This window comes from Macaca nemestrina, chromosome 5 (assembly GCF_043159975.1).
Source record: "Macaca nemestrina isolate mMacNem1 chromosome 5, mMacNem.hap1, whole genome shotgun sequence".
Taxonomy (NCBI): domain Eukaryota; kingdom Metazoa; phylum Chordata; class Mammalia; order Primates; family Cercopithecidae; genus Macaca; species Macaca nemestrina.
In genome coordinates this window covers 102,579,216-102,607,093 of record NC_092129.1, presented here as the reverse complement: position 1 = coordinate 102,607,093, position 27,878 = coordinate 102,579,216, and the positions used below count along the sequence as shown (strand labels likewise).

The following is a 27,878-nucleotide window of genomic DNA, read 5'->3' as shown; positions in this document are numbered from 1 at the left end:
CTTGGGCGGGTCTTGCTGCAGCTGCTGTGGGGGTTAGGGGTGAGGTTCCCAGGTCAATGGAGTTATGTCCCTAGGAGGATTATGACTGTCTTTACTGTGTCATGCAGGTTGTCAGGGAAGTGGGGGAAAGGCGGCAGTCACAGGCCTCACCCAGCTCCCATGCAATCCAAAAGACCAGTCTCACTCCCACTGTGGCCCCAGCAACAGCACTGAATGTGTTTCCAGTCAGTGGGCAAGTAGGGCTGAGAACTAGCCCCAGGCTACCTACCTCCCAGCTGTGAAGGCAAATAAGGCTTTTCTTCTTCCCCTGCCTGTGGTGTCTGCACACCAGATTCATACCCTTCCCCGAGTTCTGGCCAAGAGGCCTCTCAATCAGTTCAAATTGTTACAAAGCCTAGCTGGAGATTTCTTTCTCCCTGTGGCCATTTCCTAGTGCCTCTGGCCACCGTACTGAAGGACCCCTGTGAGATCAGGCAAAAACAGCTTGCTAGGGGACCCAGTAAACTCACAGAGATTTTTTCACTGCTTCTTCTATCCCTGTATTTCGCTTGGCTATCTAAATTGACTCAGTTCCAGGTAAGGTCAAAATCTTCTCCTGTTATCTAGGCCTACAGTTTCCCCAGTGGGGGATGTGTGTTCAGGGGCAGACGATCTCCCTTTCCCAGCTCCACAGTTTGGGCACTCACAGTATTTGAGGTGTCTCCTGGGTCTTGTAGGAGCAATCTGCTTTCTTCATGGGGTCTGTGGGTCCTCTCAGGTTTCCTAATTTATTCCTGCAGTCGTTCTGGAACAAAAATTCACAGTGCGAGCCTCCATATGCTGCTCTGTCCGTCCAAGTTGGAGCTGCAATCTAGTCCTGCCTCCCATCCGCCATGATCCCCTCTTCTTGTCAATTACATTTAGTTTTACTCTGATTTGGGCTATTTGTTTTCTTCTGCTAGCTTTGGGATTAGTTTGTTCTTGTTTTTCTAGTTCCTTTATGTGTGATGTTAGGTTATTAATTTGAGATCTTTCTAGCTTCTTGATGTAGGCATTTAGTGCATAAACTTTCCTCTTAAAACAGCCTTTGCTGCCTCCCAGATATTTTGGTATGTTGTGTCTCTGTTTTCATTTGTTTCAAAGAATGTTTTGATTTCTGCCTTAATTTTGTTGTTTACCCAGTAGTCATTCAAGAACAACTTGTTCAGTTTCCATGTAATTGTGTGGTTTTGAAAGTTCCTCTTGGTATTGATTTCTATTTTTATTCTACTGTGGTCTAAGAATATACTTGCTATGATTTGATTTTTTTAATTTATTGAGATTTGCTTTATGGCTGAGCATGCGGTGGATCTTAGGGTATGTACCCTGTACAAGTGACAAGAACATATATTCTGTGGTTGTTGGGTGGAGTATTCTGCAAATGTCTATTAGGTCCAATTGGTCTAGTGTCAAATTTAAGTTCATAATTTCTTTGTTAGTTTTCTGCCTCAATGATTGTGTCTAATGCTTTCCGTGGGGTGATGAAGTCCCTCATTATTATTGTGTGGCTGTCTGTCTTTTATTAGGTCAAGAAGTACTTATTTTATAAATCTAGGTGCTCCAATGTTGGGTGTGTATATATTGAGGATAGTTAAGTCTTTTTTTCCCCCTAATCTCTCACCTTTGGCTAAAAATTAAGTCTTCTCGTTGAATTGAACCCTTTTTTATTATGTAATGCCCTTCTTTGTCCTTTTTCTTTCTTTCTTTCTTTTTTATTCTTTACTGTTGGTTTTAAGTCTATTTTATCGGATACAAGAGCAACAACCTCTGTCCTTTTTTGTTTTCTGTTGGTATGATAGATGTTTTTTCATCCCTTTACTTTGAGGCTATGGGTGTCATTACATGAGATGGATGAACCGAAGACAGCAGAAGGTTGGGTCTTTTTTTTTAATCCAACTTGCCACTCTGTGTCTTTTCAGGCGGGTATTTGTACCATTTACATTCAAGGTTAGTATTCACATGTGAGGTTTCATTCCTGTCATGGTATTGTTAATTGGTTGCTTTATAGTCTCAATTGTGAAGTTGCTTTGTAGGAACTATGGACTATGTACTTATATGTGTTTTTGTGGTAGCAGGTTTCTTTGGTTTCCAAGTTTAGAACTCCCTTAAGCACGTCTTGTAAGGCCAGTTGATTGGTAACACATTCCCTTAGCAAATGCTTGTCTGGGAAAGATTTTATTTCACTTTCACTTACGAAGCTTAGTTTGGTGGGGTATGAAATTCTTAGCTGGAATTTCTTTTCTTTAAGAATGCTAAGAATAGGCTACCAATCTCCGGCTTGTAAAGTTTCTTTTAAGAAGTCTGCCATTAGCCTGATGAGGTTCGTTTTATAGGTGATTTGATCATTTTCTCTAGTTGCCATTAGGATTTTTTCTTGTGTTGATCTTAGAAAGTCTGATGACTATGTGCCTTGGGATGGTCATCTTGTATAGTATCTTATAGGGGTTCTCTGAATTTCTTGTATTCACATGTCAATCTCTTCAGCAAGACTGGGGAAATTTTTATGGATTATATCCTCAAATATGTTTTCCAAGTTGCTCACTCTCTCTTCTTCTCTCTCAGGAATGCCAATGAATTGTAGGTTTGGTTGCTTTACTTAGTACCATATTTCTCGGAGGTTTTGTTCATTTTTTAAAATTCTTTGCTTTATTTGTGTCTGACTGGATTGATTCGAAGGACTGGTCTTCAAGCTCTGAAATTCTCTCCTCTGTGTGATCTAGTCTGTCATTAAGGCTTCCAACTACATTTTGAAATTCCTGTAGTGAACTTCTCAACTGTAGAAGTTCTGTTTAGTTCTTTTTAAATATAGCTAGATCATCTTTCATATCTTGGATCATTTTTCTGGCTTCCTTGGATTGGATTTCAACTGTCCCTTGGATCTTATTAAGCTTCCTTGCCATCCAGATTCTGAATTCAGTGTCCATAATTTCAGACATTTCAATGTGGTTAGGATCCACTGCTAGGGAGCTAGTGCCATCCTTTAGAGGTAACAAAACACTCTGACTTTTTTCATTGCCTAAGTTCTTGAGCTGATTCCTTCTCACCTGAGGGAGCTGGCTTTTCTTTTCTTTGTCAATTTGCTTTCGTTTGGATAGGGCTTTTTGTTTTTACATTCTTTTTTTCCCTTAAGGGCTGACTGGTGAATGTTGTATATAGTTGATTGGTTTTGTTTCTGAGTGCTTTCAGAGGGTCAAGGCTCTGTTCTAGGTTCTGAGGTTATGGATGGGTTCCTGTGGTGCGTTTCAGAGGTATTGCATGGTGAAACAATGTATTTTTGTTTGGTGGTGCAATTTAGATTGCAGTCTCGTAGATGGCGCTTCACAGTGACATCAGGGTCAGCAGGTATACTCTTACTCAGCCAGGCACCTCTTATTTTTCAGTGTGTATGTGGCAGTGCTCTGGGGAGGAGAGGCAGGGGCCAAGAGATAACTCCCTGTCCAAGTTTGTTTCCAGGCCTTGGGCCTTGGTGCTGTCTCCTTCAACTACTAGTGCTGTACCCATGTTTTCTTTGCCCAAAAGGGGGCTTTGGCGGGCTGTGCTACCCTCTCCCTTTAGGGGTGGTCCCAGCTGAGAGGTCACCAGGAGATCTCTAACTCTTGGGGGGGCCCACTGCGCTTGTTAGAGTCAGAGCAGGTTGTGGGATATGACTACTAGTGGTCTGGTGTTGCAGTGGGTTGGGGTGAAGGACCCCTGGGCAGGGCAATGGTATCATGCGCATGCAAGTGCAAAAGTGCCTGTGGCCCAGGGTTTCCAACCTGGCAGACAGCTGTGGGACCCACTCAGCTTGTGTTCCTCTCACCCAACAGGTCTTCCTCCAGTGTCTGCCCCAGGAGCATCTTGACTGGCTAGACTTGTCCCAAGTCTTCTGCTCCCAGATCACGGAGCTGTTCAGATGATGTGGGCTGCAGGGCTCCCTGGGAAAGAAGCTGTGGCTATCAGGCCGCACCCTTCCCAGATGGGTCTTGTGAAGGGAGGGACACACAGCTCCTACATTTGCACAAGAACCTGCACCAGCATAAGAATCTAAGTCACAATCTTCTTTTTGTTCTGACACTGGGGGCTCCTCCTCCACTTGAGCTCAGGCCATAGATCTCAGCAAGATACTCGTGGGCCGTGTGCTTGAGTCCCAGGGAGTTGAAACCAGGCCTGCAGATTTGTCTTCTGGCCCCTCGGGGTCAAGCACTGGCTGCACTGGGGGTGCCAGACTGCTTCCAGGCCACCAGCAAAACACTCAAGTAGGGAAGCGGGGGCTGCACTGTGGATATCCTCCTGCGGGGGTGGCCAGGCAGGCAATCTTGGGAGGGGCCAGCAGGCGAGGGGGCATTCATCCTGGTCCTGCAGCAATGGCAGCTCCTGGCCAGTAGAGAGCAGGAACTGCAGAGCAAGATGGAGAGCCTTGGGGGATGGGCACCTATGGATGTGTTTTACTGCAGCTGGCATGTGGTGGCTCCCAGCAGGCTTCCCAGCTTCCTCCCTCTTCAACTATGGTATCTGTGTTGTCCCTCTATTGATTTTCAGTATTTTCTCTCAAGATCTGTTGATCATCAGTGTGATGATTCACTCGATATTTTGGTTCCTCCTGGTGGGAGAAGCATTTGCCAGCTTTGTCTAGTTGGCCGTCTTCCTTCCCTCTCTGGAATTCACCTTCTAATGACTGAACTGTGACTTTAGGAACAGTTTAGCCACTGATACCTCCCTAAACCCACTTATATTATTACAAATTAGGGAAATTGTAAATTAAAGCAACTGCATTGTGTTTATTTGTACGTTTTAACACCACTTTAGATGATCCATTTAAAAATATTAATATGAACAAAAGAGGCATTTTTATGAGACTGACTCGCTGCCTACTGTGCTAAGAAGGCACCGAAAGAGGCATTTTTAAAAATAAAATATTATGGATCCCTAATACTTAAATCACTTCAGGAAAAGGTGATGTATTTCCATTAAATGGATAATTGTGTTCAAAGAGACAATTTAAGAATTCTTCCTCAACACTGCTATTTTTATTGCTCTGAACTTCTGAACCACATTATCATTAGAGGATTAAAGTGTGTTACAGAAATCTCATCACTTTCTGTCTGCAAATATTCTGGGAGATGTAACTCCTATGATTTCGATATCTACCTTAGAATAGAAAACTAAGAATAACTTAGTTCTATAAAAGAGAAGAGTATTTAGCAGAAATGTCTTACCTGTAAAAATTATTTTACAAAGTTTTACTTGTCTGCCATACGAGACTTCAGAATAAGAATATAAGACACAGTAAGTTTTCTGTACTTCAAGCAATTTAAAAAATTTGAGTATTTCCATAGAACTTGTTCAACTACTTTACCTTTTCTTCAATACAATGAACAACTTACTGTTACTATTTCCCAAATAACCAATATATAAAGTTGTATTTTGAAAATCATATTCTAGAAATTTTCTTGAGACTCTTCAGGTAAGTGTTACTAACTATGGGATAGCTATTGAGTATGAATCCATACATAGACCACACGAGTACTATATAGTAAAGAGAGATTTGTACATTTGTTGAAAAATTTCTCTATTAACCAATCATAACCAAACCACTCAACACTGGTATTCAAACATTGTGTGTTCAAATTATGAACAATGTGATTTACATGTGAAAGAAAACACAAACGGTTATGGTTGTCCCATTGTGATTTAATGTTTACTCTATTAAAAATAATTTTGTAAATTAGTATTCATTCTATGAAAAAGTCTTAATCATAATGTTCAAATAAAAATAATTTTAAAATTTATTATCCAGTTATTTAAAGACAGGCTCTTAAAATGACATCCGATCTCTGTATATCTCTTTCTCAATGGCCTCAGTTGGGCTTGTGCTAACATGAGGTATCAATAGACAAAAAGTAAAATTTTACATGTTAAGACAGAAGGAATTGACACGTAAGCAGAACTTTTCTCATGGGAATCCTGAGCCCAGCCTTGTAATACCAATTAGAGAAATGCATACCCCAGACTGCCACATGCCAGCTCCTTACTTATATACAATAACAAATGGGAAACTGGGATGAATGTACACCAAGATTTAATAAAACAATCAAATAATCTGTTCTCGGTACTTAGGCATAATTTACCTTTTCACAGAAAGAAATTAGGCAAATTTTACTAGATTAAGCTGATAATTACGGTTAAACCATGGCAAAATCATACCAAATACAAAAAATAAAACCTGTATAGCAGCAAAATTCTATAATTTCTTATAGACTACCAACATTGATAAACCCATGAGGAATGAAACATGAATGTGCTTTAATGCATATACAATTTACATAAGCTAATCTTTACCTTTTGTTTCCCTTATATTTAAAAAAGATTTTTATTCTAACTACATGTTGTATGGGTGAAAGTTCAAGAATCAGCATTTTGTGATATTATTTTGGTTCCAGAACTTGCATATGATAATTATTACTTCTATGAATAAAAGATTTTAAACACAATGCATGGACTAGAGTACTTCTTAAATTGTGTGTATAAAATGCCTGTTCTTGCAGTATATTCTTAAAATGACAAAAACAGCAAAAACATGGCATGAATGTTCCACATCCACAGCATTGTATGGTTTGCTGCTGAGCTGTAGAACCTCTTTCATACAACATTCCAATCAGTTCCTAGTAATCAGTTAATTGACATATAAGATAAAAATACACTGTGATTCTTCCAAAGGACTATAATAACAATGTTATAATTTCCAGTATCAGCATGAATCATTAATTGGATTTTATAAGAGAAAATACCAACTCACAGATAATTTCAGGAACAGCAACTGTATAGTTACACAGGTATTCTAATCAAGTATAAAGACACATCCTTAAGAAACAATTTGTAAATTTTATAAAACAAATTATGCTCTCCTTAAGAAACAATTTATAAATTTTATAAAACAAATTATGCTTTCTGTTTTATTTTTCATTGTGTATAAATCATTGCCAAAGTAAGGAAGGTCAGAATTTATGATTTATCATTTACATGCTAAGAATAATAAACAGGGTTTTCTAAAGGCAAACCTAAGGTTCAATGAAAATAAAGGCTTTTCTAACAATTAAAGATAGCTATTAGGTAGAATGGAGGAATAGACCACCTTGCAAAGCAGCAAATGAGCTTATTATCCATGAAACTTTTATTTGAATGCAGAATGATCATCTGATTAGGATGCAGGAGTACAGAGTACAGCTCTGAATGAGAAATTGGATGAGATGACTTCCCAAGTCACTTCCAACCTTAATATACTGTGACTCTGAGGCACTTCCAACCCTAACATACTGTGACTCTCTTACGCCTTCTATAATATACTCCAGATATATGAGCAAATATTTAAAAAATTATATTCCCAACAAAACTTAATATTACTTACCTCTGCAACCTTGAGAAATTCAGACACTCGTGTCATTCTAGTTAGAAATCGTTTGTAAATTTCTAGAGCGTCTTTACATTGTCCTTTCTTCATTTCAAAAAACTTTTCTAGAAAAAATAAAGAGATAAGCAATTTGAAAAGAGTATTCTATTCTATTTTTTTCTAAGCTTATGTTAAGATTACTACTTAAAACTTAATGTTTGAATCAAAACACTTGGTAGTAAAACTTATATGAGGTATTAAGGCACCTAAACAAAGGGAACCTGAATAGATTAAGAAAAGTGTTATGTTCCAAGATAATCATCTGTCTCAAATAAAACAATTTAAATATGAAAACAGAACTAAAGTAGAAGAATATATAAATTGCCACAACTGGCTAAATTCACGTTCCATATATCCCAATATCCTGTCTTGGAAAATAGCAGCAAATTCTTACTGATGATAATCTCAAAATTTATGACTGCATTCTACAGAATCCTTATTTTCTTATTAGCTCACTATAAACTAATAATCTATAAATTATAAGGCAATAATCAATAAACCTTCCTGAATTAATTCTTTACATTTTCTACACTAAGTTGATACTTGCTTTTATTGGTCATAAATTATTTCTTTCAAACATTATGATGTGGCTCTTTTAGACGGTAGAGTTTTGTGAAAAAATTTGTTTTACTATATCCTTAATGACTTTCTAGTCTATTTACGCTCTCTTTCTCAACTTTTAGCTTTCCAAACAGAAAAACGGAAGCTTATTTTGCTGTTCTCTTTCACACACTCAAGGCTAGAATTCAGTCATCAGGGAACTACAGCTCCATTACACTTGCAATATGAGAGTATAATTTTTCCATACATGCTTTGAAGAAAACCAGTACTTCATCAGTGTTTAAATCAGTTATTCATTGATCATTCAGTCAATAATTATTGACACTGCAGATGGAGACACAGCAGGCCATGTCTGTCTACAGTAGTTCCCAGGCAACTCTGGATTATAACTGATGGCCTAGTATTTTTTTATAAGTTCATTATTTTATATTTACACATGGTTTAACATATGCTATTTTAATATTCTCTCATACTTGACAGTTATTTCATTCAGCATGTAATTTTACTTTCTTAAGGAAAGTTTAATAATATATAATTACACAAAGACTGGCTTCTTTCACTTAGTAATATGCATTTAAGATTCCTTCATGCCTTTTCATGGATTGATAGCACATTTTCTTTTAGCACTGAATAATATCTGCATATCTTTGTTGGTGAGGTATCACCAACAATATTCAGAAGTATTTTTAATTTTCTTAAGGAAAGTTTAATAATATATAATTACACAAAGAACTAATTATCAAGAGCAGTTACTCATTACCTTCTGTTGACAGTCTTTGGGTAATTTTGCTTTTTACATGGACCTCCCCTGTAGGGTATTTAAGGGAAGCAAAAAGATCAAGAAAACAAACACATACTGTTTTCTACTTGCTAGGAGTTTAGAGAAAAGAGAGTCTTTTAAAAAATGACCAAATCTAAGGATACTTTCTTTATCCACTCTGTCCCATTTTCTAATGCAATGGATAAACTCATGGTGCTGTAAGAGGAAAGTCTTTTCTTGTTAAGAAATTTGAAAATAAGGATTTATTCAGGCAAAACATACTTTTTGTTCTCTCTTTTTACAACGATCTTCATATAAATAATTTCTTTCAAATATCCAAATTACTTCTCTTTAGTATAACCTGAGTTTATATCTTTGCATCTGATCTTCAGCGATAATACAAAAAGAAAAATCAAGTGGAATATCTCAATTTCCTTTTAGAACCAGTGACCAAAATTTTAACCAATTTTTTTTCTGTCTCCTCTGGATACTTTTAAAATTGTTTATATCCTTCATGATAATTTAGGACTCAGCAATAAAAAGCACTCAATCATTGTGGATTTAGGTTATAATCTCCTAATTGTTTCTATAATAGTAGCATTGACACAGAAAGGCAGTATGTTCTATTTCACTGACACAGGCACAGCTGTGAGGCTTCCCTGTCCAGACCAGCACAGGGCCTAGGGAAACCAACACTTTTACAGAGGGGATTGGTCATCCAAAAATGAGCCTCTACCTTTCCTTTGCAGTAAAGATAACATATGTTAATTTTCAATATTTGAAATGATCAAATTTCGTGTTTGTAACATGAACCTCTGTAAAGCTGTGATAAATTACCCTTGTCATACTGTATTAACTTTTGAAGGATAATTGTGCTAGGAAAGAAACCAAATGAAAAAAATTATCATCTCAGAGAGACAAACTCAGAGTTTCTACATAAGCTATTACTGATGACCATTAGTCAGGGAGACAGCTTAGTTACAAGTCAGAGTTTCATTAGAGCAATAAAGCATTTGTGAAGATTTGTAGCACGAATATTGATTCCAACATTAGGTGTAAAGTATTGGTCATGAAGTCCTTGATTAAAATTAACCCACAACATATTCATAAGGTTAACTCCTAGCACTATCAGGTAAACAAGTGAAAAACACACCTGCCTCAAAATTTATCAAATTGGGTGAATATGCCAAAATGTGTGAATTCAAAATGCTAGTCTGAGCATCTGGGAGTGGTTCTAATACAATGATTCCCATACTAAAGTCCCCAAACCACCAGGAACAGCATGTCTTTGGCCCTTATCAGGAATGCAAATTCTCAGGCCCCACCTCAGACCTACTGAATTAGAAACTCTGGGTTACAGGGTCAGCAACCTGAGCTTTAACAAGTTCTCCAGACATTCTTGAGGAAAGTCCTTGAACACTGCTTAAAGTAGTTTTTCCTTGTCTTCTGCATAATGGACCTTTACCATAGTGACTATGCATAGGGGAAAGGAATATATCCTGACTTTTTTTTTTTTTTAGAAAAATACTTTTTAAAGAGTAGTTTTAGGTTCACAACAAAATTAAACGAAAGTTACAGAGATTTCCCATATTCTAAACATGCATAGCCTCCCCCATTATCAACACCTCCGAAAAGAGTGCCATATTAGTTACAACTGATGAACCTACATTGAATGTCATTATCACCCCAAGTGCATAGCATTCCTTACTGTTCACTCTTGGTGTTGCACATTGTATGGGTTTGGACAAATGTATAATGACATGAATCTGCCATTTTAGTATCATACAGCGTATTTTCACTGTCCTGAAACTCTGGCCAGGCATGGTGGCTCATGCCTATAATCTCAGTACGGTGGGAGGCTGAGGCAGGAAGATTACTTGAACCCAGGAGTTTGAGACCAGCCTGGGAAACAAGGCAAGGCCCTATGTCTACAAAAAAAAAAAAAAAAAAAAAATTCAAAAATTAGTCAGGAGACGTGGTATGTGCCTGTAATTCCAGCTACTTGGGAGGCTAAGGCAGGAGGATCACTTGAGCACAGGAGGTCGAGGCTGCAGTGAACTGTGTTCATGCCACTGCACTCCAGTCTGGGAGACAAAATGAGACCTCCACTAAACACAGTATCTTTTTTATTGACTTCATAGCTCTGCCTTTTGTAGAATGACAGAGAGCTGAAAACATGCCTTTTCAGACTGGCTTCTTTCACTCAGTAATATGCATTTAAGGTTCCTTCATGCCTTTTCATGGATTGATAGCACATTTCCTTTTAGCACTGAATAATATCTGCATATCTTTGTTGGTGAGGTATCAGAGTTTTCAGCCCATTTTTAATTGGGTTGTTTGTTTTATTATTTTTTAATTCTAAGAGTTCTTTGTATATTTTGGACAACAGTCCTTTATTAGATGTGGTTTTCACAAATATTGTCTTCCAGTGTGTGGCACATCTTACCCTTTTCTTGACACTGTCTTTCATGGAACAGAAGTTTTTAATTTTAATAAAGTCCAGCTTATCAATTATTTCTTTCATGGATCATGCCTGTGGTGTTGTATCTAAAATGTCACCACCATATCCAAGGTCATTTAGGTTTTCTCCTATGTTACCTTCTAGGATGTTTATAGGTTTGCATTTTACATTGAGGTCTATGATCCATTTTGAATTAATATTTGTAAAGGGTATAAGGTCTGTGTCCAGATTAATTTTTTTGGTGTATGAATGTCCAGTTGTTCCAGCACCATTTGTTCAAAAGATTGTTTTTGCTTCTTTATTATAGATCAGGTTATATAAATGTGGGTTGATTTCTGGGCTCTCTATTCTGTTCCACTGATCTATTTGTCTATTCTTTTGCCAATACCACAATATCTTGATTACTGTAGCATTATAGTAGGTTTTAAAGTGAAATAGGTCATTTAACTTTGTTCTTCTTCAATAATATTTTGTTGGCTATTCTGGGTCTTTTGCCTTATTAGAATCAGTTTGTCAATATCCACAAAGTTACTTGCTGAAATACTGAAAACTATTGCAATAAATCTATAGACCATGTTGGAAAGAACTGACATATTCACAATATTGAACATTCTTTTTTTTTTTTTTTTTTTTTTTTTTTTTGAGACGGACTCTCGCTCTGTCGCGCAGGCTGGAGTGCAGTGGCCGGATCTCAGCTCACTGCAAGCTCCGCCTCTCACGTTTACGCCATTCTCCTGCCTCAGCCTCCCGAGTAGCTGGGACTACAGGCACCCGCCATCTCGCCCGGCTAGTTTTTTTTTGTATTTTTAGTAGAGACGGGGTTTCACTGTGTTAGCCAGGATGGTCTCGATCTCCTGACCTCGTGATCCGCCCATCTCAGCCTCCCAAAGTGGAACCTTCTTATCCATGAACATGGAACATCTCTCCATTTATTAGTTGTTTGATTTCTTTCATAAGAGTTGTATAGTTTTCCTCATATAGATCTTATAGACATTTTGTTAAGTTTATACCTAAGTATTTCATTTTAGGGAGTGTTGATGTTAACGGCATTGTGTTTTTAATTTCAAATTCTGCTTGTTCATTACTAGTATATCAGAAAGCAACTGACTTTTGTACATTAACCATTTTTCTAGCAACCTTGCTATAATTGCTTATTAGTTCCAGGAGTTTTTTTGTCAATTCTTTTGGATTTTCTACAATACATGGTCATATAATCTGGGAACAAAGAAGTCTTATTGCTCCATCCCAAATCTGTATACCTCTCATCTCCGTTTCTTGTCTTACTGCATTAGCTAGAACTTCCAGTATGATGGTGAAAAGCAGTGGTGAGAGGGGACACTTTGCCTTCCTCCTGATCTTACTGGGAAAGCTTCTAGCTTTTTCACCATTAAATATGATGTTAGCTATTAAGTTTTTGTACATATTCTTTATCAAGCTGACGAAGTTCCCCCTCTATTCCTAGTTTGCTGATAATTTTTATCATCAATGGGTGTTGGATTTCATCAAATTCTTTTCTTGTATCTACTGACATGATCATATGATTTTTCTCTTCTAGCTTTTTGATGTGGCAGATTACATTAATTGATTTTCAAATGTTGAACCAGCTTTGCATACCTGGGTAAATCCCCTTGGTCTTGGTTTATAATTCTTTTTATACATTGTTGGATTTAATTTGCTAATATTTTGTTGAGGATTTTTTCAACTATATTCATGTAATTTCCTTTTCTTTTTTAATTTTAAATAAAATTTACTGAGCTATTATTTATATAGAATATATTACATTCATTTAAGGTGCAGATTTTATGTGTATTGGCACTTATATGCAACATCAATTACTGTCACAAGCAAGGTACATGTCAGTCCATTTTCTGCTGCTATCATGGAATACCACACACTAGATAATTTGTAAAAAAAAAAAAAAAAGATTTATTTGGCTCACAGTTCTTGTGGCTGGAAGTCCAAGATCAAGGGGCTGTATCTGATAAGGGCCTTCTTGCTGCATCATAACATGACAGAAGGTATCACATGGTGAGAGACTGCATGCCTGAGAAAAGTCACTTCTTAAAAGTTTCACCTCTTAATATCACCACAATGCCAATTAAATTCCAATATGAGTTTTGGAGGGGGCATTCAAACCACAGCAGTACAGAACATTTTTATTACTCCCAAAAGATTTCTTGTGTCTCTTTGTAGTTCATTCCTTCCTCCACTCTGAACCATGGGTAACCACTGGTCTACTTTCTGTCACTGTAAGTTAGTTTGCATTTTCTAAAACTTTATGTAAATAGCCATACAGCATGAACTGTCTTTTCTTTGGTTTCTTTCAACCTAATGATTTTGAAATTCATTTATGTTATTACATAAATGTAACGGTTCATTCCTTTTTATTGTTGAGTAGCACTGTGTAATATATATATGTCTTGTTTTGTTTATGTACCTATTAATGAATATTTAGTTTATGTTTTTTTCTATTATGAACATTTTTGAACATTCATGTGCTAGTCTTTGTATGGACACTGGTTTTTATTTCTCTTGGGTAAGTATCCAGGATATGATCTTAGTGGGTCGTAAGTTAGGTGTATGTTCAACTGTTAAAGTAAAACAGTAAATGTAAAATGGTAAAACATTTGACGTTTTACCATTTTACACTCCTATCAGATGTGTATAGGAGTTCCAGTTACTGTACATCCTCACTAATACTTGATACCATCAGTAGTTTTAATTTTAGTGAGTCTAGTAGGTCCAAAAGGTATCTTACTGTGATTTTAGTTTACATTTCCTCAGTAACTAATGACATTGAGAATTTTTTTATATCTTTCTTAGCCACTTAATATCTTCTTTCGTAAAGTGTCTATTCAAATCTTTTGTACATTATAAAAATTGAGTTGTCTTCATTACTGAGTTCTTTATATGTTCTTGATAGGCATCCCTAAAACATAAATACATGTACTTTCTTCTCCTCTGTGACTTGTATTTTCATTCTTAATGATGTCTTTTGAATAGCATGAGTAATTTTGATGAAGTCCAACTTGTTAACGTTCTCTTTTAAAGTTCATGTTTTCTGTATTTTTTTTTGCAGTTTTTATGTACTTTTAATGAGCTAGAAAATGCATACTATAAATAGAATATAGAAATGATTTTATACAGATAAAGCATTAAAAAATCAAGAATTCTATATTTGGTTATCCACAGTCTAGAAAATAATACTTCCAAATTACATAGTTTTCTATTTTTTATTATACTTTAAGTTCTAGGGTAAATGTGCACAATGTGCAGGTTTGCTACATATGTATACATGTGCCATATTGGTGTGCTGTACCCATCAACTCGTCATTTACATTAGGTATATCTCCTAATGCTATCCTTCCCCCCTCTCCCCCTCCCCACAATAGGCCCCGGTGTGTGATGTTCCCCTTCCTGTGTCCAAGTGATCTCATTGTTCAGTTCCCACCTATGAGTGAGAACATGTGGTGTTTGGTTTTCTGTTCTTGCAATAGTTTGCTGAGAATGATGGTTTCCAGCTGCATCCATGTCCCTACAAAGGACACGAACTCATCCTTTTTTATGGCTGCATAGTATTCCATGGTGTATATGTGCCACATTTTCTTAATCCAGTCTGTCACTGATGGACATTTGGGTTGATTTCAAGTCTTTGCTATTGTGAATAGTGCTGCATTAAACATACCTGAGCATGTGTCTTTATAGCAGCATGACTTATAATCCTTTGGGTATATCCCCAGTAATGGGATGACTGGGTCAAATGGTATTTCTAGTTCTAGATCCTTGAGGAATCGACACACTGTTTTCCACAATGGTTGAACTAGTTTGCAGTCCCACAAACAGTGTAAAAGTGTTCCTATTTCTCCACATCCTCTCCAGCACCTGTTGTTTCCTGATTTTTTAATGACTGCGATTCTAACTGGTGTGAGATGGTATCTCATTGTGGTTTTGATTTGCATTTCTCCGATGGCGAGTGATGATGAGCATTTTTTCATGTGTCTGTTGGCTGTATGAATGTCTTCTCTTGAGAAGTGTCTGCTCGTATTCTTTGCCCACTTTTTGATGGGGTTGTTTTTTTCTTGTAAATTTGTTTGAGTTCTTTGTAGGTTCTGGATATTAGCCCTTTGTTAGATGAATAGATTGCAAAAAAAAATTTCTCCCATTCTGTAGGTTGCCTGTTCATTCTGATGGTAGTTTCTTTTGCTGTGCAGAACCTCTTTAGTTTAATTAGATCCCATTGGTCAATTTTGGCTTTTGTTGCCATTGCTTTTGGTGTTTTAGACATGAAGTCCTTGCCCATTCCTATGTCCTGAATGGTATTACCTAGGTTTTCTTCTAGGGTTTTTATGGTATTAGGTCTAACATTTAAGTCTCTAATCCATCTTGAATTAATTTTTGTATAAGGAGTAAGGAAAGGATCCAGTTTCAGCTTTCTACATGTGGCTAGCCAATTTTCCCAGCACCATTTATTAAATAGGGAATCCTTTCCCCGTTTCTTGTTTCTCTCAGGTTTGTCAAAGATCAGATGGAGGTAGATGTGTGGTATTATTTCTGAGGACTCTGTTCCGTTCCACTGGTCTATATCTCTGTTTTGGTACCAGTACCATGCTGTTTTGGTTACTGTAGCCTTGTAGTATAGTTTGAAGTCAGGTAGCGTGATGCCTCCAACTTTGTTCCTTTGGCTTAGGATTGTCTTGGAGATGCGGGGTCTTCTTTGGTTCCATATGAACTTTAAAGCAGTTTTTTCCAATTCTGTGAAGAAAGTCATTGGCAGCTTGATGGGGATGGCATTGAATCTATAAATTACCTTGGGCAGTATGGCCATTTTCACAATATTGATTCTTCCTGTCCATGAGCATGGTATGTTCTTCCATTTGTTTGTATCCTCCTTTATTTCACTGAGCAGTGGTTTGTAGTTCTCCTTGAAGAGGTCCTTTACATCCCTTGTAAGTTGGATTCCTAGGTATTTTATTCTCTTTGAAGCAATTGTGAACGGAAGTTCATTCATGATGTGGCTCTCCATTTGTCTGTTACTGGTGTATAAGAATGCTTGTGATTTTTGCACATTGATTTTGTATCCTGAGACTTTGCTGAAGTTTCTTATCAGCTTAAGGAGATTTTGGGCTGAGACAATCGGATTTTCTTAATATACAATCATGTCATCTGCAAACAGGGACAATTTGACCTCTTCTTTTCCTATTTGAATACCCTTGATTTCTTTCTCTTGCCTGCTTGCCCTAGCCAGAACTTCCAACACTATGTTGAATAGGAGTGGTAAGAGAGGGCATCCCTGTTTTTGTGCCAGTTTTCAAAGGGAATGCTTCCAGTTTTTGTCCATTCAGTAGGATATTGGCTGTGGGTTTGTCATAAATAGCTCTTATTATTTTGAGATACATCCCATCAATACCGAATTTATTGAGAGTTTTTAGCATGAAGGGCTGTTGAATTTTGTCAAAGGCCTTTTCTGCATCTATTCAGATAATCATGTGGTTTTTGTCTTTGGTTCTGTTTATATGCTGGATTACGTTTATTAATTTGCATATGTTGAACCAGCCTTGCATCCTAGGGATGAAGCCCACTTGATCATGGTGGATAAGCTTTTGATGTGCTACTGGATTCGGTTTGCCAGTATTTTATTGAGGATTTTTGCATCGATGTTCATCAGGGATATTGGTCTAAAATTCTCTTTTTTTTGTTGTGTCTCTTCCAGGCTTTGGTATCAGGATGATGTTGGCCTCATAATTCTGTATTTTAATTAAGAAATCTTTGCCTAGTCCTTGTTTTCTTCTAGAAGCTTTATAGTTTTAACCTTTATATTTAGGCCAATAATTCTTTCGATTTTACTTCTAGGCCTGCTGTGAGGCATATTATCTACTACTGAATAACAAATTACTCCAAAATTTAGCAGTTAAAGCAACAAATAAATTTCTGGTCTCACACAGCTTGTTAGTCATGAATTTGGAAGTGGCTTAGCTGGATGGGTCGGGTTCAGGGCCTCATGAGGTTATAGTCAAACTGTTGGCCGTGCCTGTAGCCCTCAGTGGTCTGGGACCAAAGGTTCTGCTTGCAGGGTGGCTTACTCACATACCTGTTGACAGAAGGTCTCAGCTTCTTGCTGTATGGAACTCTCTACAAGGCTGTCTGGTGTCCTCACAACTTTACTCCTGGCTTTCTCTAGAGCAAATGATCTAAGCAAGAACTAGTGAGGAAGACATCAAGGTGTTTCTTATAACTTAGTATCAAAACGTCACACCATTGCTTCAGCTTCATTCTATTCATTAGAAGTCTGTCTCTAAGTCCATCTCACATTGAAGGTGATAGGAGTTGATTTATATCTTTTTTTTTTTTTTTTTTTTTAGGTGGAGTCTCCCTTTGTTGCCCAGGCTGGAGTGCAGTAGTATAATCTTGGCTCACTGCAACCTCCACCTCCCAGTTCAAGTGATTCTCCTGCCTTAGCCTCCCTAGTAGCTGGGATTACAGGCATGCGCCACTGTGCCTGCTATTTTTTTTTTTTTTTTTTTTGTATTTTTAGTAGAGATGAGGTTTCACCATGTTGGCCAGGCTGGTCTCAAATTCCTGACCTCAAGTGATCTGCCCACCTTGGCCTCCCAAAGTGTTGGGATTACAGGCGTGAGCCACCACGCCCAGCCAATTCATACCTTTTTAGGGGATGAGTATCAAAGAATTTGTAGGCATATTTTGAACAACTAACTGAGATAAAGTTCAAAGTTCATTTCCTTCCCATGTGGATATCCAGTTGTTCTACCATAATTTGTTGAAAAGATTTTTTTAACCCTTAGGCGGCATTATGAGTTCTACTTTCTTTTCCAGATGAATATTATTCATATTTCAAAAGCAAACTGAATTTTTTAAAAGTCAAGCCTACAGCAAAAGATTATTAAAAATACATAAATGAAAAATTCAAATGATGGTATTAATTCTAATAATGTACTTTCTATAAGTCTGCATTTTCAATTTTCAATTGCAATAGTTAATACAATCTTCGGACATTAATGTTGGAAGACATCTAAGACATTAGCTAATTTACCTCAGTTGTATTATAAATATTGAAGCAGAAGTGTTAGGAAACTAAATTAATGGTTCAGGATATAATACAAGATACAGGCAGATCTGAGAATATTAGCTATTTAATAGCCTGGCTTGGTAATCTAACAGTCAAATTAATTTTTTTTTTTTTGAGATAGAGTCTTGCTCTGTTGCTCAGGCTGGAGTGCAATGGCACAATCTCAGCTCACTGCAACCTCCACCTCCTGGTTCAAGCAATTCTCTTGCTTCAGCCTCCTGAGTAGCTGGGATTACAGGTGCCTGTCACCATATCCAGCTGATTTTTGTATTTTTAGTAGAGATGGGGTTTCACCATCTTGGCCAGGTTGGTCTCAAACTCCTGACTTCAAGTGATCTGCCCCCGACTTGGCGTCCCAAAGTGCTGGGATTACAGGCATGAGCCATTGCACCTGGCCACTTTCCTTTTCTTGTAATGTCTTTGGTTTTGAAGTTAAGGTAACGCTGGCCTCATAAAAAGAGTTAAGAAGAATCTTCTCTATTTCTATCTTCTGGAAGAGAGTGTCAAGTGTTGGTATAATTTCTCACTTAAGTGCTTGGTAGAATTCACCAGTAAACCCATGTGGGCCTGATGTTTTTGTTTTCAAAGGTTATTATTGACTAAGTATTTTTAATAGATAGAGGCCTATCCAGGTTGTCTATTTCTTCTTGTGTGAGTTTAGATAGATTGTATCTTTCAAGGAGTTGGTCCATTTCATTTAGTTATCAAATTTGTGAGCACATAGTTGTTCATAATATTCTCTTACCTTTTTAATGTCCATAAGATCTGTAGTAGTCTCCCCTCTTTAATTTCTATTATTAGTAATTTGTGTCCTTTTTTTTTTTTTCTTAGTCTGGCTAGAGACTTATTGATTTTATTGATCTTTTCAAAGAACCAGCTTTTGGTTTCATCATTTTTTTCTATTGATTTCCTGTTTTCAATTTCATTGATTTACGTTCTAATTCTCATTATTTCTTTTCTTCCATTTACTTTGAACAATTTTATCTTCTTTTTCTTGTTTCCCAAGGTGGAAGCTTAGGTGACTGATTTTAGATCTTTCTTCTAGTATATGCATTCAATACTATAAATTTCCCTATAAGCACTGCTTTCAATGCATCCTACACATTTTGATAAGGTGTATTTTCAGTGTCATTTAGTTCAAAATATTCTTAGATTTCTCTTGAGCTTTCTTCTTTGTCCCATGTGTTATTTAGAAGTGTGTTTAATTTCCACCTATTCTGAGATTTTCCAGTTATTTTTGTTATTATTTTTAGTTTAATTCCACTGTGGTCTGAGAGCAGATGGTTGTATGATTTCTATTAGTTTAAATTTGTCAAGAATCGTTTTACGGTTCAGATTGTGGTCTCTACTGGTGAATGTTCCCCGCAAGATTGAGAAGAATGTGCACTCTTCTGTTTTTAGATCAAGTAGTCTATATAGATATATGTCCATTATATCTAGTTAATGGTGTTGTTGAGTTCACCTTCATCCCTACTGATTTTCTGCCTGCTGAATCTGTCCATTACTGATAGAGGGGTGTTGAAGATCCAACTCTACCAGCAGATTTATCTATTTCTCCTTGCAGTTCTAGCAGTTTTTGCCACACATACTTGTTGATTGTCTGCTGTTAGGTGCATACACATTAAGGACTGTTGCGTCTATTTGAAAAATTGACCCCTTTATCATTATGTAATGTCCTTCTTTATCTTTGACAACTGTCCTTGCTTTGAAGTCTGCCATGTCTGGAAATTAATATAACTACTCTTGCTTTATTTTGATTAGTGTTAGCACGGTATATTTTTCTCCATCTCTCTACTCTTAATTTATGTGTGTCTGTATATTTAAAGTCTATTTCCTATAGACAACCTATAGTTGGGTCTTGTTTTTAGATCTACTCTGGTAATCACTGTCTTAATTGATGCATTTAGATTACTGAAGTTAAAGTGATTTTTGGTATAGTTGGATTAGTATCTACCATATTTGTTACTATTTTCTATTTGCTGCCTTTGTTTTTTGTTACTATTTTTGTCTTCCACTCTTTTTCTACCCTTTGTGGTTTTAAATGAGCATTTTATAAGATTCCATTTTCTCTCCTTTCTTAGCATATCAATTACACTTCTTTTTTACTTTTTTAGTGGTAGCCATAGAGTTTGCTATGTACATTTACAACTAATCCAAGGCCACTTTCAAATGACACCATAGTGCTTCATTGATAGTGTGAGTATCTTATAATAACAAAACATCCAAATTCCTCCCTATTATCCCTTGTATCATTGCTGTCATTCATTTCACCTATATATAAGCATATATGTATATACTTTATATAAATACATAAACATATATTATTGCTATTATTATTCTGAACAAACTATTGTCTGTCAGAACAACTAAGAATAAGGGAAATAAAAGTTTTTATTTAACCTTCACTCACTCTTCTTTTGATATTCTTCCTTTCTTTATGTAGACCCAAGTTTCTGACCCATATGATTTTCCTTCTCCCTATAGAACTTCTTTTAGCATTTTTCGCAAATGCAGATCTACTGGCAATAAATTCTTTCCAGTTGTGTTTGACTGAGAAAGTCTTTATTTCTCTTTCACTTTTAAAGGACTATTTCACATGGTAAAGAATTCTAGGTTAAGTGGGTTGTCTCAACACTAAACATTTCCCTTCTCATTTGTATGGTTTGTGAGGTGAAGTCACACATAATTCTTATTTTTTCCTCCTCCATAGACAAAGTGATTTTTCCCTCTGGCTTTTTCATGATTTATTTCTTCACCTTTGATTTTCAATAGTTTGAAAATTATATGCCTCAAGGTAGTTTTGGGGGCATTTACTCTACTTGGTGTTCTCTGAGCTTCCTGGATATGTGGTTTGATGTCTGACATAAATTTGGGAAAATTCTCTGTCATTATTATTTCAAATATTTCGTTCCTTTCTCTCTTTTCATTCTGGTATTCCATTATACATATATGACACCTTTTGTTGTTGTCCCACAGTCTTATTCTGTTCTGACGTTTTGTTTTGTTTTTAGTTGTTTGTGTTGTCCCACAGTCTTATTCTGGTCTGACGTTTTTGTTTTGTTTTTAGTCTTTGTTCTCTTTGTTCTGTAGTTTTGGAGGTTTCTATTGATTTGTCTGCAAGCTTAAAGACTGTTTCCTCAGCCATGTCCTGTTTGCTAATAATCCCACCGTGGTTTTGATCTCTAGTACTTCTTTTTAGTTCTTTTTCAGGATTTCCATCTCTCTGCTTACACTGCCTATCTGTTCTTGCATGCTGCCTATTTTAGCCATTGCAGCCCTTAGCTTATTAATCATAATTGCTTTAAATTCCCAGTCTGATCATTCCTTCATCCCTGCCATGTCAGGTTCTGATGCTTGCTCTGTCTTTTTGAACGTTTTTTTGGTTATTTACTATGACTTGTAATTTTTTCTCAATAGCTGTACATGATGTACCAAGTAAAAGGAACTGCTGTAAATGGGTCTTTATTAATATGGTGTTAAGGTGTGGGGAGGTCAAGTGTTCCATTGTCCTGTGTTTAGGTCCCACTTTTTAGTGAGTCTATGCCTCTGGATTGTGAACTTCACAAATGCTTCTTGGTTTTTCCTCTTGGACAAGATAGATGCAGTGGGCTAGAGTTGGGTATTTCTCTTGCTCTACTCCAGTTAGGCTCTGATAAAATCTCAGCACATCAGGTGAGACTCTGGTTAAGTAGTTGCTCCTTCTTAAGAACAAGAGTGCTCTGGTGTATTTCAAAATGGTTCCTTTTCTTCTCCCCGTCCTGGAAGCACAAGCATATTTTTCCCTAATATTTACTATAGGAACCTAGTTGAGCTCCTGGAGGTAAAACAAAAGTGGTGCTCCCTATGACTGGGTTCCCTAGGAGTTTTAAACTCTCAGACTTGGCCACATTGAGCCTCCAACAATTCATCAATTACAGTTCAAATCTTCCTACTTCAACACTAGTTCCTATGGCAGTTTCCATTCATGAGTCTCTGTTCCAGTAATCCATGACTCCTTGTATTTGCCTGTCTCCCCAGTCTTGGGGGCAGAGGTTTTCTCTATGTCTTCACCTCTCTTGTGGATCCCAGAAGAGCTATTGATTTTTTAGTCTGTTCAGTTTTGTACTTATTTTTAGGACAGAGTTGTGACTTCTAAGGTCCTTCCATGTGGAACCAGAAACCAGAAGTCAGATTTATCTACCCAGACTTCTCAGGGACACTGACTCTAAGCTCATTCTACTCCTTGGGGACCCGTAATGTCACTAAAAGTTCTAGCTGTCTGAGTGGAGGCTTTATGGGGATTAAGTTATAAAAGGAAATTAGATCCAGTGACTGCACAAGACTATCTGTGGTTATATCCTCAGTTTTCTGAATGCATAGTTTGAGTAGATATACTTTAAAACTAGCAGAATCCGTACTGTTTTTCTGATTTCTGCAAAGATACAGGGGTAGAAATTCCATCACATCCTCAGTATACTTGCATATTTGTTTTATGAAAAGATGTATGTATTTGAGAGGTTAACAGTAGATTATAAACTTAATCAGGTGATAACTGCTAATGTGCAGGTTTCCAGATACATCCTCATTTACCAGAAGAAAATCAATGCAGCTCCTGGTACCTCATATGTAGTTACAGAACTATGTAATGCTTTTATCTCTACCTCAATAAGCAGAAACCACTGGAAGCAGTTTTCTGTCATCTAGCAGAGATGCCATTAAAGCCTCACTGTCTTATTTCAGGGATATCAAACTCTTGGCTGTCATACTCCCATAGGATATCATTTCGATGACATAAGGCTGAATGTATGTAGTGGGCAAGAACTGAAGGTATCTTAGCTGCCTTGATAAGTCACATGCATGTCAAAGTATGGGAGACAGAATCCATGAAAATTCAGAGACCAGCCACCTCAATGAAGTTTCTAAGGGCCCCGAAGTCTGTGCATTTCAGAGAAATTCCTTCTATGTCAAAGAGAAATTTTGTACCTTGCACTCTTTGTAACCAAAAAGGGGCAGAAGTCTGCTATGTTGCTTTGGTGGCAACATAGGGGACATGTGTATGTGCTGCAAAGCATTTGGTATAGTGTCACAGATGAGTCAGGCCCAGACTAAGGGAAGACTCTGCAACTTCTCCAAACTGATGCCACGTGGGGCTCTGTTTCAGCAGATCTAAAGGTACTCAAAGCGTGTACAGCAGATTCAAATGCTGTAGAGTGCCTTTGGTGCACTCCAATACAGGCCTCCAGTGCTTTGGAGTAGAGCCATGTCTTCTTCAAACAGTAGCTAATCTCCTTTGGAAAAAATGCTCTTGGTTTACTTTTACCTCAGTTTACCTTGGTTTATTTTTACCTACCTTTTACTTTTAGAGACTTAAATTTTGACCAAAGAACATCAAGTGATCATCAGACCTAAAGTGGGTGTTATCTAACGTACCAAACAATAAAGGTGAACAAGTGCAATCATACTCCATTATCAAAAGAAGCAGTCTATAAGAGACAAGCCCCAAGCAGGCTGTGAATAAGCAGGTAGATTGTATGAACAGACGGTTCATATTCTCAGTGCATCTTTTTCTTTCCCATTTCTTCCTCAGATTATACCATGGACTCTAGAGGAGTTCCCTATCACCAGCTGACTGAGGAAGAAAACATTCAAATTTGGTTTAGAGATGCTTCCTCATGTTGGCACCACCTGGAAGTGAAAAGCTGAATAATATCCCCACAAAGGGATGGCTTTGACATAGAAAGAAATCTTCACAGTGAGTCAAATTTCCAGAAATGTATCTATCTAATTTTCTACTTTTTGGAAAAGGAAAAATGGTAAGACACATTGAACTACACCAAATTATGTGTAGCAACTAACTGTTGGCCTGGATGATAAGGTACTTGAAAAAAATAAAACTGGAGGATTGGTGACAAGGAGGTCTGGAGAAAAGGTGATGGATGGACTTCTCAGAATGGATAGAGAGCATGAGACTATCTTCATCCCACTTGAATAAAAACCAAAGGGCATATCCCACAAAATGGCTCTTGCTAATCAGAGGGCTAAGAGAACTCTATAGGAAGTGGGCATGATATCAGGAATGGAGGTCATGAATAGGCTAAACAGCATAGGCTTCCCATCGCCAAGGCTTATACGCCTATCATCACTGCTGGGTCCTCAGTTGGCCAACATCCTGGATCAACAGTGAGCTTTCATCGTAACACAATAGTCCAAGGAGACAAGCCATCCACCAAGTAAGAGGTTGAGGATTAATTCCTTTTACTAGGGTGGCTAGCAGCAATCTGTCTACACAAGGATTAGCACCCAGTTATCCTAGATATGGATTTACCATCTCTGCCCACATCATTCTGCCAGTATCACCATCTGTGGACTTACTCACTATTATGGTATTCCATACAATATTGCCTGCCAAGAAGTGAGACAAGAGACTCACCCTACAGAATTCATCAATCTTACCGTGTATCCCATTAGCCCAGACATGTTTCAGCTGTTCCACCTACCGAGTAAGTTAATAACACCATCATTGTAGCAAGCAAAAAGTTTGATAAGATCTTTGAAAAGAAGCATAAATGCTGCATTTATGACACCATTTGTTAGTTCGTTTGGATGCACCTAGAAAAACAGAAAAATTTAATATTAGCTGCATATCAAGTCATAATTTTTCTTGAATCACATTAAAATGTCTCGAATGACTACTAAGAAATTCATGAATATTCTACAAACGTTGGCAATTCATTTAGTAACCCTACCAATATCAAAAGATGAACTACATATGTTTTTGCTTCAATTTAAGTCAATGAAGTTAGTCTTGTCAATTAAAAGACAGATATATGTGCATATATATATATATGTCTTTATATAGATTAATCCATAGATTATTCAAATTTAACTTTTGAACATCTGGTGTTTTGTTACTTTTACTGTTATGTTACATTTCTTCCACTTCTCCTATCTAATAGTTTCTGTGAAAGAATTCAGACTCCAGGGTCCTGCAATGACTCAGTGTGGAAGAATAGCATGGGGAATACCTTAGTCAGCTACCTCTAAAATAACTCTAGAGACTCATAACTGTTCATCCATTCCAAACTACTATAATCATCAACACAAAGGTGCGTAATTTCTCCCTATTCCTCAATCCTTTTCTTTTTCCCTTTATGACTTTCTCTTTCAAGACAGAACCCTTACTAAGGGCAAGGAAAGTAAAGAAAAATAAATGAAAAAAAGAAAAATAAGTTAAAAGGCAATTCGACAGATACTTAGTGAAGTCTTTATTGTAAAATCTGTTAACAAATAAGATGGTTTGCTGCTTTTATGAAATTTCACAGGAGTTAGGTGTTGTGATTAGCACCCAATTATAGACTAAACCATACAATCATAACAGAGACACTAAGTTACTAAAATTTGAGGAAAATCTTTGTTGTAGGCAACTACCAAAATACAAAAAGGCTGAACAATATGAATTAAGAATGTCTCTACATGTCAAAATATTTTATTTCCATGAATCAGATTTCAGATTTTTTTTTTTTTTTTTGAGACAGAGTCTCACTCTGTTGTCGACTTGAGTGCAGCGGCATGATCTCAGTTCACTGCTATCTCTGCCTCCCAGGTTCAAGCGATCCTCTCATCTCAGCCTCCCAAGTAGCTAGGATTACAGGCATGCACCACCACACCTGGCTATTTTTTTTTTTTTTTGGTATTTTTAGGAGAAACAGGGTTTCACCATGTTGGCCAGGCTGGTCTCAAACTCCTGACCTCAAGTGATCTGCCCGCCTTGGCCTACCAAAGTTTGGGATTAAAGGTGTGAGCCATGCCCAGCCTCAAGACTCTTCAAAATTAATTTTTTTTTATTTTAAGATAACTCTAAATTTACATGCAGTGTAAGAAGGAACACAGAAAGATCCCATATACCATTTACCCAGTTTATCCTAATGGTAACATCCTATAAAACTATAGTACAATATCATAACCAGGATATTGACAATGAAACAATTCACTAATTTATCTAAGATTAAACACAATTCTTTGGTGGATAGTGTGTGATTTAAGCAATCCACATAAAATGGTTTCTAGGCCAGGCATGGTGGCTCATGCCTGTAATCCCAGAACTTTGGGAGGCCGAGGCAGGCAGATCATGAGGTAAGGAGATCGAGACCATCCTGGCTAGCACGGTGAGATACCATCTCTACTGAAAATGCAGAAAATTGGCCAGGCATGATGGCGGGTGCCTATAGTACCAGCTGCTTAGGAGGCTGATGCAGTAGAATGGCGTGAACCCGAGAGGTGGAGCTTGCAGTGAGTGGAGATCGCGACACTGCACTTCAGCCTGGGTGACAGAATGAGACTCCATCTCTAAAATAAAATAAAATAAAATAAAATAAAATAAAATAAAAGATTTCTAACAGCAGGTCAAGTTATTTAGCTGCCTGAAGGCACATCTTGCAGATACTTCATCGTGTCAAGTACAATAGGAAGCCACTATCCTACTCAGAACATGACGTTCTAAGAATGTACCATTCATATTTTTCCATGAGGTATGTAAACACCTGGTAAACTGCTTAGAAAAATCAGGGGGAACCTAAACAATCCTTACCAAGCTTAACAGTCTGAACTAAGTATTCATCTAAATGAAGAAGATCTACAGTTGCTTCCCAAGGAAATCTTTGGATTTACCTGTAGCCCATCTTCAAATGAAAGACAACATTGATTGTGTAAGAAACATTTTCTAGTGAGATACATACATCAAATTCAAGCAGTGCATCAATTTGTCCCTGCAGTATTGGCATACTCTTTAGTAGCTTTTCGGGAGCCATTGTCCTCATTACACCATCAGCCCTACAGTAAAAAAAAAAAAACAAAAAACAATTTCATTGGATATGGACAATTCAAGACCATATGCATTGTTCTAAGCTATTCCCCCATACCACCCCGTTTCCTTATTAATCCCGTGGGATCAGTTTGAGGCATTACAAGGTTGTAGTCGTTTTCCCTCTCTATCTATTATCTATTCTTATTCCACTGCACAGGCAATGCTTGTTTATTTTCTATCTATACTGCCCTTAGGAAGAAAGCAATGCGGTCTGGATAAAAGAGGCAAGTTGCATTTCTGAATGGATTTTTCTAACTCTGTAATAAAGGTAATAGTGTTGAAAAGTATGTTTTCTTTTCTTTTTTTTTTTTTTTTTTTTTGAGAGCGTCTCCCTTTGTCACCCAAACTGGAGTACAACAGCATGATCATAGCTCACTGTAATCTCGAACTCCTGGGCACAAGTGATTCTCCTGCCTCAGCCTCATGAGTAGCTGGAACTACAGATGCATGCCACCACATCCGGTTAATTTTTTAAAAATTTGTTTTGGTAGGGATGGGAGTCTCACTATGTTGCCCAGGCTGGTCTTGAACTCCTGACCTCACAGTCCTCCCTCCATGATCCACCAAAGTGCTGAGACTAAAGCCATGAGCCACTTTGCCCAAAAAGATAAACTTTCTAAAAAGCCAGTTTTTTTCTTTTTTTGAGAAAGAGAAAACATGTCTGAGAGGTTTATAAAACACATATGACTTGGAGTACAGGGTTGATGCTGTTAACCATCAAGGGAA

At 37.2% G+C, this 27,878-nt stretch overlaps 1 protein-coding gene across 27 annotated transcripts in view; it reads right to left on the bottom strand.

Annotated features, from left to right (window-relative positions):
• LOC105495854 (synaptosome associated protein 91) overlaps nt 1–27,878 on the bottom strand; it is a 166,277-nt gene that overhangs the window by 88,630 nt on the left and 49,769 nt on the right. For all 27 annotated transcript variants that reach the window (XM_071096777.1, XM_071096770.1, XM_071096781.1 and 24 more), the window contains exons 6-8: nt 27,025–27,118; nt 24,787–24,898; nt 7,403–7,509 (exon numbers count right to left, since the gene is read on the bottom strand). In XM_071096777.1, the coding sequence (XP_070952878.1) occupies nt 7,403–7,509; nt 24,787–24,898; nt 27,025–27,118 (313 nt within the window). The remainder of the gene's footprint in view (nt 1–7,402; nt 7,510–24,786; nt 24,899–27,024; nt 27,119–27,878) is intronic.